Genomic DNA, 15,269 nt, shown 5'->3' on the forward strand with positions numbered 1-15,269 from the left:
CTCTGTATCGAATCAAGTCTACTTAATATACCGAAATTTTTTCCCCATGCCCAGTTTTAATTTTTTTATTTTATTACTCCCTTCTTTTTCAGCCTGCTGTTTTTAAGCTAGAACACCTTATGCAGTGATGAGAGTTAGGGTACCTATATATTAAAGGGCTTTGTTTTGTGCCCAACTGAAACAGAAAAGAACCAAGAACAAAGGTTTCAATCTTTCATGAACAAAGCAATTCTTACATTTGCACTCAATCACAGTGCCTGGTAAGAGACAAACTCTAGATCTTACAATCCAATATCGCAAAATAGAAAATGCAGTTGAAATGTAATTACAACACAACCCCCCAAAAATCAACTACCACCTCCAGATGTTCCTGAGGACTCGGCAACATCCTTCAATCTCAATGTAGCAGTTACTTCTTCAATCATTTTACCTCTATCGGCTCCACCATCCACAGCCCTGCTCAATCTTTTCAACCATATATCGTAGTCAACGGGGTATGGTGTTCCACAAAGGCTATCCACATAATCAGCAAATGCCTTTAGAAGAGCTGAGACCTCACCAAGCTGCTGTTGGATCAAGCGCTTTGCCCAGCTTGTTTCTCTCCATTGCAATGCAGATTCGATTGAATCCTGCTGCTGCATTGTTCCCCCACACATGAACAACATGAGGTAAACAAGGCTTTCAGCATCTGATGATGGGCAAAGTTTCCCATGCTGAAGTGCATGAGATGAAGAGAACTGCAAGTTTATAGCTGGGCTATCCCGGTCTTCCAAAACTGCATGACCCCATGATATTGGAACATAGAGAACATTGTTTCTTGCACCTTGTACACCAACAACCCTAATAATGTTGTCTGGACACAAATCACCGTGCTGGACATTCGCCATTGCTGCACTTCTTAGAGCAGCTAGGCAGTCTCGACAGCAGCGAATTGCTTCCTCAGCAGAAAGAGGGCCTTCTTGAGAAACAACATATGAAACAGGTTCACCGACTGGAGATGTCACTAGTATAGGAGTCCCACACCACGGGTGATCACATCGACCCCCAGGGGCCTGCTTCTGGCACGGACCAGAATGCAAAATTCTGCCAGAGGCAAAAATTTCCGGCAAATAGTTACTTGTGATTCCTTGATGCTTAAAGATGTTTAGTACTTTTGTTTGTCTTTGTACTTGGTACCAGAGACTCATATCCTCCCAAGATGGTTCAAGTCTGGATGGATGGGCACCGACATATAAAGTCAACAACTCTGTCGGACAATCTAGACAAACAGCACTATAGAAGTAATGGCTCCCTCCTACCAGAGACTCCTGTACTTGGAAAGTTTTCTGACCCTGCTGTTGATCTTCCAGTAGCAATACCTCACCCTGCTTGAGATTTAAACGTGAAGCTTTGCTTTTGAAAGCTCGACTACTAGTTTGCTCAAGTTCAACAATCTCTCCTTGTCCTTGCTGGTGGCTAGATTGTTGGTACGGAACCAGACCATTCTCATTCTCGGTGAGGCAGAACTCCATCCTACGCTTCTGAAGACGAAGGCTATGATCTGAAACTAACGAGGCAATTGACTTCCTTGGTGGTCCATTCCATTGCACAATGGAGTTGTAAGTCGCCAAAAGTATCTGTAGGGTTCCTAGGTCCCCCCAATTTGCATTTCCGAACTTGTTCCATATCCGATCCACTGGCGAAACACTGACTTCAGCATAATTTTTTATCCATTCAGCCACAGATTTGTACGGGTTACTTGAGTTTAATTCAAGTTTGCTAAGATCACCACCTACTTTCACTACGCCTCCATACCTTGAATCTAAAACCAAAAGGAAAACAGAACTGCTATTTGCAGGTCTAGTCTTGCTCAAACTCCTAGAAACAAGTATATGAAAACCATAAAAGAGGGCTTCACAAATAATGGAAGACGATAATTTCAACTCATTACCTGCCAATATATCTTGCTTAAATAAAGCAAACTCCATAATCTGATCCCACTGAACTTGTTGATCACTCCCATTTTTTGACATCAAAGCCAAACCACTCATTTCATTAAGCCTTCCCCTTGCTATCGCCTTATCCACAGTATAAAATTTTGATCCAAGACCGCGTGGACAAGATACAGACATTGGCGGTTGTGCTCTTTTATGCCAAAATGCATGCCATAAACCACTCACTATGGCATGAAGGAAGTCCTCCAATGCAAGATACTCGTCTTCATTTGCACCACTAGAACCATAACTCGAACATGGCATTCGCAGTAGTTGCTGAAACAAAACACCCTCCAATGCCAAATCCAACTTGCGCAATTCATCCATCATAAAGGGAGCACTAAAAGCCTGCTCCCCATTGGCTGAATCTTCACACGAATTCTCCAAAACCCAATCCTCAAGACTATGAGTGAACAATTCCAGGTCAACAAGTTTCCTAGCATAGTCTTTTAAACCCTTGAACACTCTTCTCTTAGAAGGAGCAAACTTGCTTGAAGCTGAATTGCCTGATAAACTATGTGTGGACATAATAGAACTCGACCTCCGAAAACTACTCCCATTGGAGCTATGGCCTGGAGATAACTCCGGATCATTTTGCAATAAACCAGATGTAAATTTCCTGAAACTCCCATTCAAAATTTCCTCAAGGGATGCATCAAAATCACTCTGCTGATGACCTAATTTCATTGCTAACACTCAGCACAACAATACCCAGAAGCAGAAAAACAACAGGGACCTAATTCAGAGATCTTTGAGCAGCCAAAGACTAACATTCTCCAATCTTCATCACAACCCAGAATTTAAAAACATGGTTTTTGCACAATGCAAAAATGTCACACCTTGAAGATGTGAACCATCGCTGAACCCACTAAAACGTGCAAAATGTACAGAAAATGAAGGAAAGAGAAAGGTTTTAGAGAAAAAGAGATGAACTTAACTCTGAACCCAAGTGGTTGAAGAGTCCATTCCAGATCTTTAAAGCATTAATCTTGGGGAAAATGGGTGCACATGCAACTGGGTTCTTGTTCTTCTTCTCAAAGATGGATGCTTTTCTAAGTTGGTGTTGTGGGCTTGGGGCTGCATTTGCTTTGGAGGTTCTGAAACTCTGAACAAGTCACGAGAGGTGAAGAGGGAAAGAAGAGAGGGCCTGTAAAAAGGTGAGGAGAGCCAATAGAATAAGCATAAAGCTGAGGCAGAAGTGGCAATTACAGCGACAAGAAGCAAAGAGCTAAAGGTCTGTAGAACCCCAAGTGAGCTTTGTCTCTGTACTTGTCCCCACAACGCTGGGGTCCCTATTGGTAGTTGGAATTGGTCCCATTTCTTTAGTTTTCAATGTTGTTAAAAACTGAAACAATTCCCTCTCAAAAAGAAAAACACAAAGATTGTAGTTTAAAGAAAAACATTCTTAAATGAGAATCAAAACAAAAAACACATGAATATTGAAAGAAAAGGGTCTTTGGTAGTCTCTGGATGTATCTAAATGTAGACCAACTTGATGAAGTTTGTTGTAGCATTAATTTATCATGACTCAAAATTAGCTTATTGTTATAAAGAAATCGACATTTATGTACCAATGCGTTTATACACCATATAATTTTTGTTAAAAAAAGTAATCGCTGAAAATTATAATTTTAATGTGAAAATGAGGTCGATGTGACTCAACTGATCCTGTAAATGAATACAAGGCACTAGCTTTCTCATCCTTATGTTGAAAAGGAGATGTTTGGGTTTTGCTTATTGTCATAATATAAAATCAAGTAAAGCGTAAGATGGGTGCCAAATTTTAGGGTCACCTAATCATTTCATATGTAATGATCACAGAGGCTGCTTTATTAACGTGACTGATTCACCATCACACTATATGAATCTCAAGGAATATCTTAAATGCTTGTTGGGTGGATATTAGAGATCCCTTGTCCACAAAGCCAAAAGAGATTAAGAGCTTAAAATATTTGTTAGTTGTTTGGAAAGGGAACCAGCAAAAGATTATGCAATTATTTCAGATTTACAAGGAACATGGAGCCAACCAAAGGAGAATGCGACTTTGCAATGCACGGTTGTCGTTTCGACTTAATGAACGCTTTTCTTTTTGGATTTATCAAGGAATGGTTGCTGCAGATCCAAGCCATATCAAAATGAAAAAATATCAAAGAAAATAAAATAAGATTTTGCTAGGAGAAAACAGGAGGCTAAATCTCTTTGCAGGAACCTCAGAACATATCTTCTATAATGAATCATGTTCTGGGCTGGTTTCATCTTTCCTACCCCAATCAAACACCAGAAAAGTGAGGTGAAGTTATTCTATAGAAATAAATTGGGGAAATAGAACTGCTGTCAAGTAGTAGTCAACAAAGTTCGATTGATCAAAGGGTGTTAAATTACAACGCATTTCCAGGAAAAAAAAAATCCCCTCAGCATGCTGACTTCTCCGAAGTAAGCCATTCTTTTGCTGCTTCCAAGTCTGGAAGCACAACCACGCCAGATTTCCTCCATTCCTCAGCATCAGATGTCTTAAACCTATCCAATAACAGTGCATGCATCCCAATACTTGTTGCTGGCAAGTAGTCTTTGCGCATGCTGTCCCCTATGTGCAGAACCTCTTCTGGTTTTATGTTCCCAGCCCTCTCGAGCGCAATCTCATAAATCCTCGGGTCTGGTTTCTCCACACCTTCAAGACCAGAGAACACACCGAAGTCCCATTCAGATCCCTGAACAAAAATTGATATAAACTTATCACGGCGACGTATAGGGGAGATTAAAAAATGAAAAACTAATCCTTCTCTATCCCCTAAGGGGATTGATGTGCATATATATGTATAGAGTACTGCTGTCTCAAAAGAATATTGTTTGGCAGCTTCGAGTATTATTAGTGATTTTCATTCAAGTGAAGTGACTCCATGATATTAGTGGTTCGAAATAAGAGCACGCAAGCCACTTTTCACAAACTATTATCTGTCTATCTAATGATGCTTGCATATGCATGTATTACTTCAAATGTTTCACCTGACATCCAATCAAGATTGTAAAACATAAAATAAAAATAAACAAGATTGTAGTTCAATGAAAAATGGATTGTAACATTATCATTAGATTTTGAAGTTCAAGATAATGCTTACTGAAAAACGGAACTATTTACCTGGTTCAAACCCAAGGCTGGAAGAATGACATCCTGATACCGGTATTCTGCATTGCTAACAAGTCCAACTTTAAGACCTTGTTCACGGACCCATCTCAGAAATGGTTGGGAATCAGCAAAGATGCTATAAGGAGCAGCAGAACCAAAGGATGCATATATGCGCCGAAACACTTTCTCAAAAGTCTCCTCATCATAATGATATCCAGCCTATTAGCAAAACAAGATTCCCATTTCATAATGCATGAAAAGAAAACTACGAACGCAAAATCAATAGCTGATGACTGCTTTATCATCACAATGCTTCTAAGGGGGATGGTGTTTTCATAATTGATGAAGTATCAAATTCTGAAAGTCATTCAGAACCACCAAAAAGTCATGCAAGTATCAAACCTTGTGTTTGATAAACAATGATTGGAAAGAAGCTAGTTATCACAAGGAGCCATACCAAAAGATCTAATGGTAATTCAATTTTCTTACTCTGATAAAGGAATCTCTGACACAAGTTTTCCACCATACGATGTTGGGCATTTTTGCAGCATGCCCAAAACAAGGATACTTGCTGGCCATATCTTTATATGCATATTTGAAGCCTTCATGCATCCTTTTGTAGTCAGGGCATGGCTGCCCTACAGATTTGGCGGCCATGCAATAGTAGTCACCAAGCTCCCCCTTGTAAGCTATCAATGTACCAGTAACATCCACCGTAATGCAACGCAATTTTGACAACAATGACATTGCAAAACTGTTGTATGGTGAACTTCCAAAATTGAATATGCTCAGAAACTGTCTAAATAGGAGCTTTCAGTATATGTTAAGATGAAAACACCAAATAATGCCGCAGGTCAATCAACCTCTTCAGCAGTTCCAACAATCCCTGCATTTTAATAGTAGAGATATTAGGTGACGAAGAATACAGTTTTAATTACATGTAAAGAGTGTGTCGACTTAATTTTTTAGCCTTTAGTTGATAGCATTGCTGTCTAAGTGATGCCAGAATGGGAAGATACATACAGAGATGCAAAGGACTCGAAACAAATTATAGATCAGGATTACCATCCCTTTGACATAAATCTCACTGTCATTCTTTTTTTCTTACTTTGTTCCTTGCTAATATAAGTTTCAATTGAATGTCATTTCAATGTACAAACATTGAGCTGTACCAAATACATTTCCTACCGTAGCATTGGTTCTAAGATACAGATATGAGAAACCTATAACTGAGGCAAGAATTTGAAGTCCCAATGATATTGAAAGAGCCAAAGCTAATATAAAAAACCTCATTGAAGTTAACCTCTGTGTTATTGTTGACAATCAAAGCCCATGGCTCAGCATTTGATTTTTGATTAACTAGTGGGGCATAAATCTTGAATCTAAAGGAACTCACTTCTGTTTCTGAAAGAAAAATCAGATTTCAACTTACCCAGATGTCCAAATCTCTACAAATACTATTTGGATCAGTAAAGTTTGAGACTTTCTGTTCATCCCAAAAACAAAAAGTTCAGACCTTGATGAAAAATGCAGATACTCCAATCCATTTCTGTGCATATTTGCCAAAAACAACTCAATAAAAAATATATAAACAAAAAGCCTTCCACAAACAAGTTGACAACAATTAAAGATTCAGATTCAAAGCACTAAAGAAGGAAAGCAATATATTATCAGCAACAAGTTCATCACCCATGACAGAAATGCAGCTTGAAAATGAAAAGATATCAGCTCAGTTCAACTCAAATTGACACAAAACTAACACGAACCCAATATTCCATAAGCCAACAAGATTGAAAAAACTGAACAAGAAGAGATTTTGAAGCTTACCCAGATGCTAAAACATGGAGGAGAATCTAAATTGCTTTGGTGAAAACGCTAAGTCCTCAGAGTTAGCTTCAGCATCACATTCGTATAAAGAAGCTAATAAGGTAGAATACAGGCTCCTGGGTTTTTATATATGACCAACAGTCAAATCAGCTTCCTTCACTTCCAAGAAGAGAAGATTAAATACCGCAGCTGGAGTTAATTGTATTTGCGTCCCTGGGTTTTGCTGCTAGTTTATATTTGATTGCCATATTTATTGGCTTTTGATATTTACCCCTCACTTTTATTTGTTGCTTCTTTAAGCCCCTTTTTGCAAGTAAACAAGAGTAAAACACTATTAGTTTTGTAGTCAAGATACTGTGCTTGATATAGAAATTACTTTCTGTAAAAGAAAATTACTTCTTTTTTTGGTACAATATGAAAGAAAATTACTTTGGCATGAAGCCAAAGACTTCTAAAAGTCTTTCCTCACTTATATTTTTATGTACCAAAGAAAAAAAAAAAAGACCTCTAAAAGTCTCATTGAGAATTATACAATTTTAATAATTTTGTACATTTGGCTTAGCTCCCCCTATTGAAGTTGAAAGGATCAGGTGGATTGGTATGGAAGTATAGAACTATTTAAAAAAGTAAAAGATAGAAATGAAGTCGTTTTCTCATGTGATTGGCAACTGAAATTGATCCCTACTTGAATTATAAAATAGAGACCCCCCTTGTTATGATTAATTTATAGACATAGAGGAAAATGTAGTCATTTAGAAAGGACTTCAGACTGAATACAAAAATAAAATATGGTAGTCGTTTTCGTATCTTTTTTATTTTTGGGTGGCAAAGTACAAATAAACTGAAACTTGAGGGTTACAATGCGAAGTCCATAGAACTAGAAGTCTGATGACGAAAAAGGAAAAGGAAAAGAACCAAGGACATGAAGAAAACCGTGGACGCGCATGTGGTATTATCAACCTGAAAGCACCTTCACTCATTTTAGGTTTCTGGTTTTTGAATTTATCCCAAGATACACAACCAATCCAACCTCCAAGACCGTGAAGCTTGCTTGATGAACACATCACAAGCACATCATAGTGTGAAAATTGTGTTTGTGAAAATTCTACTATGTTATTCCACATTCATGCAATCCAACCTCCGAGGTGTGTTCAATCACAAGCACATCATAGTGTGAAAATTGTGTTTTGCGAAAATTCTACTATGTTGTTCCACAGTAGGATTAGCAGCAGTTCAAATGAAAACTTTCATCAGTTCAAATGAAAACTTTCATTAAGGAGTCCATGACTATTGTTCAACTGAAGCATCATTTAGCACATAATGAAAAATAACCCACAAACAAAACAGATCCTCATACTGAATTTCATCAGGCTTTAAGTGAATACCTGGAGGAATTAAAAGTTGTGAACATATAACAGAGCAAGATTCCATCATGTCTTTTAGAAAGAAAGTCATACAAATGAAAGTACAATCCAAATGTAGCATTTTCCGAAAGTCATATCTAATCAGAACACGATAACTTAAGAGGCCTCAGCAGCAGGTTGTGTCACTCCACTCTTGATCAAGAGTTTGCTCAGTGCATCCGGTGAGACAACCTGGTACTTCACCTTACCTGAAGGCAATACGAAAACTTCAGCCAATTCAAGCTTGTCTGAGGTCAGACTAGTGCTGTCCATTGTCTTACTGAGCACCTTCAGTGCAAGCTGAACAGCCTCTTCTCTTGTTATATCATCCTTGTAGTCCTGCTTAAGCATCGACTGTGCTGCCTGGTTGTTTGCCCCAATAGCTGCAGCCTTCCAGCCACCATAGTTTCCACTTGGGTCACTCATGTAAAGCTGGAAACCATAATTCTTGTCCCAGCCTGCAAATAGAAATGAAACACCAAATGGACGAAGCCCACCAAACTGTGTGTAGCCTTGTTTAGTGTCACAGAGAGATTGGACTAGTTGTTCAACCGGCATTGGCTCCTGGTAAGAAAATGTATACCGCTGTGCTTGAACCCTAGCTGTGTTAATAAGGATGTTGGCATCAGACATTATTCCGGCCACAGCACATGCAACATGGTCATCTATCTTGTACATCTTCTCAGTTGATGTAGAGGTTTGAAGGAGCTTGGAAGTCACCTTCTTCTCACCTACCAACACAACTCCATCTTTCGACAATATACCAATTGCAGTTCCTGCATTTCCAATGGCTTCCATGGCATACTCAACTTGGTAGAGACGGCCTTCTGGGGAGAATATTGTTGTACGGCTATCATATCTTCGAGACATTTTATATCACTCTGAGAAGTTACATCGAAATATAAGAAATATCAGTGTACAAGAAATGTATAATACACAATTACATGCAAGGATGAGAACATCGGTGTTCATGAAATTATTGGTAGTTTGTATTCATGAAAAAACTAACTGTAAAAATGAAAAATTGTCTTAAATCATGGAATTCTAATGCTGTCTTCAGAAAAGTTAAACCAGTCAATAAAGCATCAATTAAATCATAAATTTCATAAAACAGTATATGTATGAAACCAGTCTCAAACTTCTGCTGCTAAGCAATCATCTTTTCTCAAATATATATGACATCTTGATTCTTGGATAAACTATACAAACACAGTTTTGAATTCTTTGACCAAACCATAACAACTATAAATTAGATACCAAACCCTTTTCTTAGGATGAAAAGAAAAATACTGACACAAAGAATGATGGTATATATATTCAGGTGGCTCTTCCAACCAACCCTGAAGGTAGAAGATGTGGAGGGAAGAGAAAAAAAAAAGAGTATTAGTTTATATGAGAGAACTCTAAGGAAAAGATTGCATCAATATAATGAAAACATAACTCGAGTAAAACTATCCAGCTGAATATTAACCACCAGTTAACATTGTCACTGGTCAATGAGGAGAAGCAAGGAAGAAGTGAGCCAAAAACACCTCCAAATGTTAATAATCAAACAAGCCAACAGATAAAAACCAATGATCAAAATAATGGCCAATGTTTTGATTTTCAGACACCATTAATAGGGAAAGAGTGGTGGAAGGAGCATCCTTCAGCTATATCACTGAAACTCTGGTTTTCATCATGTCAGTGGAACCAAGGCTAACTCAGTTCCACCAAAATATGAAAACATCTGTAGGCCATTTCTTTTAAGAACTCTCAAGCCATTTGAACCAATGGCTAAAGCTTCTGTTTCACATTTTTCAATCCTGCAAGCATTGTTTTCTAAACAGAATGACTGAAAACATTGAACTCTGCCAAAATAAGAACAAACAATATTTACAAGATTTACCCTTCAATAACCAGTGTGCGCAACAATAAGCTAATGAACATTACGCTTCAGAATAAAAACTTCACTATCTTGACGTTACAAGAGGTATTTGGACTTAATATCCTATGAACAAATCACTTCTCCAAGTTTAAATTTGAAGTTGATGCAGTATTGATTGATTTATCTTTCCATGTAATCCATACATATTTGTAATCCTTTTAGAACATCCCTCAACTACCAACGCTTCCTATATTTACCGAAAGGCACACAATCCAAGCAGTAGAAAGCACTAGACCAAGAACAAGGAGAGCTCAAGCACAGACAACCTCCAGACTATAAAGTGTGACACAGGGAATAGAATCCAGTAAAAACCAATAAACCAGGTTACCAAGAACTTTGATTTTCAAGACTTCAACCTAAAAACAAGTAAGCAACCTGAATCCCACTATCCATACTTAAACCCTAAAGCTTAAACAAGAACTCAGCCGCTTCTTTTCTACTGTTTCCTGCCTCTAATTCCCTACTTAACCCTAATCGACACTTAATCTCAACATCCGAAAAGAACACATCACACTCCTGTACTGAACTGAAACCCTAATCATACACCACGTCCAAAATTAAACCAACCAAAAAAAAAAAAAAAAGTTCATTCTTTTATGACTAAATTCTTCTCAGAGGATCAAAAATTCAACTTGACTGACAAAGCACACAGAACCCACTTTTGGGTTTTCTCCGTAGAACCCAAAACTCAAAGACTCGTACGAATTTCGCATAGTTTCTTAGCTTTTCCAAACAAATCAAACACACCATTGACGAAGAACGATTCAATATATACAAAATTGAAGCTTTATACATACATATATATGGGTCAGAGGGAAGAGAAGTTGACCTGAGAGGTGGATCTTCAACAATGGCGATGATGGTCTGAGAAGCAAGCAAGAGTTTCGAGATTGGAAAAATCTGAAACAGAGAGCGCTCTATGAAATAAAGCAGGTGTCTTGCGCACAAAGCTGGGTGCGTATTAAGTCCGGACGGGTCAAAGCCCAAAACCCTTTAACCCGACCCGTTTTTAATTTGGTCCGTCATTCGGACCGGTTTGAATGGGCAATCGGGTTTAGTTTACTCAACTTTCGGAAACCAATTTGGTAAAGATCTCAAGTTCGATACTCACCTCCTCTTTTTAATAAGGAATAAACATAATAAAAACTCAACTAAATCAAAGTCTCTTCACTAATTTTAAGAATAAAGGATCATCATGTCTAAACAAATTGAGTATGACAACATTGTTTAATAAACAGATGCACAAGTTCAAGTTCAAGATTTATATAGGGTTCAATGATTAGCATACAACTGCAGGCTGCCATGAAGAAGGAATCACTGACATTGCAACATCCTTATCTTTAATGACAAATATAATTTATGATTCATCTCACACTTTCTGCTCTACAGCGTAAACCTCATTATCTATTTCAGTCTTAGAGAGCTGCAATGATAAAGCTCTCGCATAACAAAGCTCCAACGTTCTTGGATTTCTGTACAAATTACTTGGATTTACATATATAACGCCTATTTACATAAGAATATCATAGACTATGCATTCCTTGTGGGTAAGAAATAATCGGCAATGCTAGAACCCCGTTTCACTACATTTTGCCGCTTGTGAGGCCTGAGCCAGGCACGAACTTCTTGTTGAATTTCTGGTGGTAATTCATCAATGACGGAGGGGTCAATCTCGTCAGTGTTGTAACTCCATACTCCCCTTCTTTGTTCAAATTGAGCTGAACTAGGTGCACTAGAAGTCCCAGGTTCTTCGAAAGGCCCTGCTTTTGGCAACTCTGATTGATTATGATCCAAAGAACTATCACTTCTAGACTGAGGGCCTGCACAATAACTCAACATTAAAAACAGAAAGAGAGAAGGAGAAGGGGAGATGGGACACTGAACTTACCAACAGATAGCAGCGATTTAGCATCTTCAGTATTTTCTACATGTTCTAGCTTTTTTGGAGAGGAAGATGGATCTTGGTTCTTAAAAAATCTCAATATTGAAGAGGTTCCCTGCACAAAGTATCAAACAAAAGTCAACAAAAGTATTATGCACGCTATTATGAAGCATGAAGAGAACTGCTATTGTTGCATAGTACTTTTGCTCATCAATTACCCGGTTACTACTAGACCCTCAAGTAATTACTTGATACGTGCTTTGGCCTAATACCAATGTTACTTGATCTTAAAGTTCTAAACATTTTCCCTTGCTTTTTGCTGTTTTAATATTGCCCGATACCCACTACATGAATGATGTCAATTCAAATTCAGAGACATTCTCTTGGTGTACAAAGAATCCAAATATCCAGTATTTCCTAATAGATTAAGTTCAGGTTGCATTTTCATGACAGCATTGCAATACGATACAAAAAACAAGGCCATTAAAGATATGATCAAAAGGCATCTGTGTACCTTGTTTTTCACTGTTTTCCTTTTCTGCTCCAGTCTACTGAAACCAGGCATGGCCAAATTAACAGAAGGGTCTTCACCAGAAGAATTTTTCATGAGCTGACTTTGATTCACTCCTGAGAAGTGTTCACTCCCTACATAGATACCCTTTGTTATAGGATGGAAGGGAAAATATGTGGGATAACCAAGAGTGATATTCAGTGCAGGATAATACGGTTAATACCTGAGGTTGGCAAGGGTAAACTTTCTTGCATGAATTCATCTTGTGCTTGATTTTTTAAAAAGCAACACGGATTCTGCACATGAAAGAGTATCACATTACTAGCATATTCCCCAGCAGAAAAATTTATGTATGAATCATGAGATCATGCAATCAAATGAATGCAGTCAGCATCACATAGCATATCCATCATATCTTACAGAAGAGTCAACATACCAATAGGGCTTATTATGTGCCAGTGGAGCAATTTGATGGAAAAGTAACTAAATTTATAACTGAGATGATTGGCAAAAACAAAGTACTAGAGAATGGGAGCTAAGATCTGGGAGAAAAATCACAAGGGAGGAGCTTCCTTTTTCTCCACAAGGAAAAGTGCCAGACCTTGGATTTCTTATACCCTTACTAGGAAGCAAATTCATATGAAATATGAATCTTGTAAATCCATAACAGTGATATCATACAGAAATACATATTTGAATACTACCCCAGTATAGTAATTAAAACACAAATTGCATCTAAGAAAATTCTATCCTATAGTAGATATTAAATACATTATGGTTGCTTAATATTCATCATATAAAATTTCCACGAGTTGAGTTGCAGCCGATCAAAATGATGACTCAAAAAAGAAAAAAATAACAAAAATACCTGGTCATTCAAAAAATTGTTTTTGTCTTCCAGTTGATGCAAACTAGGCACAGCATACTTGATGGTAGTTTCTTCACAAGGTAAATCAATCTGTGGCTTATCTACATTCAGCTCCAAGTAGTTCTCATTACCTGTATGCACAAGTCATTGTTCAGAGTGAAACAACAAGCAACACTAGGATAAAATACAAAAGCAACTGGGAGATTAGAAACACCTGAAGGTGGTGGAGGCGCAGATTCTTCAATGAAATTATCCTGTGATTGCTTTGTCGAAGAGGATGGCTGATGACCATGAAAGTATTTCATAATTGAAGCTGTTCCCTGACAGATTACATATTTGTAACATATTAACTAAAATTTATGATTTGGATTATTAATTAGATAAGCAATTTATTTTCAGCAGCAGCAGCACCAACCAGCAGATGATGATCATAAGATTTATTGAGTATTTTAGGGGTAAGAAAAGTGACCAAGTATCAAAATCTGGCATATCATATTAAGGGTTCTGCAAGTACAAACTGCAAATTTCCTGTTCTAGTGTTTTTAGTCGTTCTCCACTTCTGTGTATATTTAGGAGACCACTAGAGAGAAATCTAGAAATCTATGTGGATTGTGGAATTGGAAAAAAGAATGGCTGGACCAACAACACACTAAGAACCAAGTTTGTGTACTTACCGATGGTATAGGAACAATTTTACTTGCTGAAACAGAGAGGGATGTTATTCCCCATTGGTTATTTTGACTTCCTTGGATTTTGGCTGTGAATAAACCCAAGTATTCACGTAATGCAGCTTGAAAGAGATTAAGAGCATCTTCTTGTATCTTGGCAGCCCCATACCTAAGGGGACAAGATTTAGAAGGGAACTTCTTCTGTGAATCTGAATCACTGGCCTGATGGATAAATCATGATTAGAACAAAACAAAACAAAAAATGAAAAACATCTACTAAAATCTAAATTCATGAGAACAAAATGACAGGATAAAAGAGGTTCAAATTAGAAAATAGATAGGTACCTTGTATGCGTTGGCATGCAGAACTAGTGTATGAGCGATACGTTTGTTTTCATCCAAGTCCAATTGAAGACGTTCACTCAAATCTTCACAAAGTTCATTAAGCCAGTGTTGAACCTGCAAAACGAGACAGAAACCGGGTAGGAGGATATCTTCTAGAATTAACATATGTTCCTTACACCGCCACAAGAGATGGCAAGATCGTACACCAACAACTGCAAACAGTACTAATCTATTGAGGAGAATCACTTACAGAAGAAATCGTCTTCAAAGCCTGAGGTCCTGGAAATGTCTTCCCAGAACCATGGCTCTTCGGAAGAAGGCGCCCCTCAACTTCTTCCCCACTTATCCCCCTTGCAATATTCCATAACCAGGTACTGCAACATGAATAATGATCGGAAATGAGATCCTAACAAGCTATTGAACAAGTTACCCCAACGAGCTATAAAATATAATAGTAATTATGAACGTTTGAGGTGCTTTTTCAGATCATATTTAGCCTTGAGAACAAGAATTTTCAAATGTACAATAAATGTGGTCAAATGAAGAAAATTACAGGTAAAAAAAAAAATTCAAATAATACCACAGAAGAAATTACAAACTCAATGATAGGTAATTACCCAGTATTGATTCCGTAGCGTTGCTGTAGCTTTTCCTCTGAAAACTGCAATAAATCTCCGACAGTGTTAACACCCAGGTCAGTTTGTAAGGAACTCCCCAGCTTTCCTCCAAGCTGTTTCCTGA

General features: G+C 37.8%; 3 protein-coding genes across 7 annotated transcripts in view; all 3 read right to left on the reverse strand.

The window, feature by feature from the left end:
• Nucleotides 1-4,259: 4,259 nt before the first annotated feature.
• Nucleotides 4,260-7,149, reverse strand: LOC133728830 (uncharacterized). 2 transcript variants are annotated; one of them, XM_062156264.1, is made up of 5 exons: nucleotides 6,925-7,149; nucleotides 6,530-6,646; nucleotides 5,587-5,983; nucleotides 5,110-5,316; nucleotides 4,260-4,681 (listed from the first exon to the last, which is right to left on the reverse strand). In XM_062156264.1, exons 3-5 carry the CDS (start codon nucleotides 5,842-5,844, stop codon nucleotides 4,385-4,387), a joined length of 762 nt encoding a protein of 253 aa, XP_062012248.1. In that variant the 5' UTR covers nucleotides 5,845-5,983; nucleotides 6,530-6,646; nucleotides 6,925-7,149; the 3' UTR covers nucleotides 4,260-4,384. The 2 variants fall into 2 exon arrangements, with proteins under 2 accessions (XP_062012248.1, XP_062012247.1); XM_062156263.1 differs by lacking the exon at nucleotides 6,530-6,646 and having other exon boundaries at nucleotides 6,925-7,148.
• A 1,110-nt stretch (nucleotides 7,150-8,259) lies between these two features.
• Nucleotides 8,260-11,240, reverse strand: LOC133728831 (proteasome subunit alpha type-4). The gene is made up of 2 exons (XM_062156265.1): nucleotides 11,084-11,240; nucleotides 8,260-9,208 (listed from the first exon to the last, which is right to left on the reverse strand). The coding sequence occupies exon 2, from the start codon at nucleotides 9,195-9,197 to the stop codon at nucleotides 8,445-8,447; it is 753 nt and encodes a 250-aa protein (XP_062012249.1). The 5' UTR covers nucleotides 9,198-9,208; nucleotides 11,084-11,240; the 3' UTR covers nucleotides 8,260-8,444.
• Nucleotides 11,241-11,491: 251 nt separating this feature from the next.
• LOC133728843 (DNA polymerase eta) overlaps nucleotides 11,492-15,269 on the reverse strand; it is a 106,085-nt gene continuing 102,307 nt past the window's right edge. For 3 of the 4 annotated variants that reach the window (XM_062156269.1, XM_062156270.1, XM_062156272.1), the window contains 10 exons: nucleotides 15,146-15,265; nucleotides 14,779-14,902; nucleotides 14,529-14,642; nucleotides 14,190-14,405; nucleotides 13,730-13,835; nucleotides 13,516-13,646; nucleotides 12,871-12,943; nucleotides 12,651-12,781; nucleotides 12,143-12,251; nucleotides 11,492-12,074 (listed from right to left, as the gene is read on the reverse strand). In XM_062156269.1, coding sequence (XP_062012253.1) covers nucleotides 11,785-12,074; nucleotides 12,143-12,251; nucleotides 12,651-12,781; nucleotides 12,871-12,943; nucleotides 13,516-13,646; nucleotides 13,730-13,835; nucleotides 14,190-14,405; nucleotides 14,529-14,642; nucleotides 14,779-14,902; nucleotides 15,146-15,265 — 1,414 coding nt within the window. In that variant the 3' untranslated portion in view covers nucleotides 11,492-11,784. The remainder of the gene's footprint in view (nucleotides 12,075-12,142; nucleotides 12,252-12,650; nucleotides 12,782-12,870; nucleotides 12,944-13,515; nucleotides 13,647-13,729; nucleotides 13,836-14,189; nucleotides 14,406-14,528; nucleotides 14,643-14,778; nucleotides 14,903-15,145; nucleotides 15,266-15,269) is intronic. The other variant, XM_062156271.1, reaches the window with a different exon arrangement.

This window comes from Rosa rugosa, chromosome 2, assembly GCF_958449725.1.
Source record: "Rosa rugosa chromosome 2, drRosRugo1.1, whole genome shotgun sequence".
Classification (NCBI taxonomy): Eukaryota; Viridiplantae; Streptophyta; class Magnoliopsida; order Rosales; family Rosaceae; genus Rosa; species Rosa rugosa.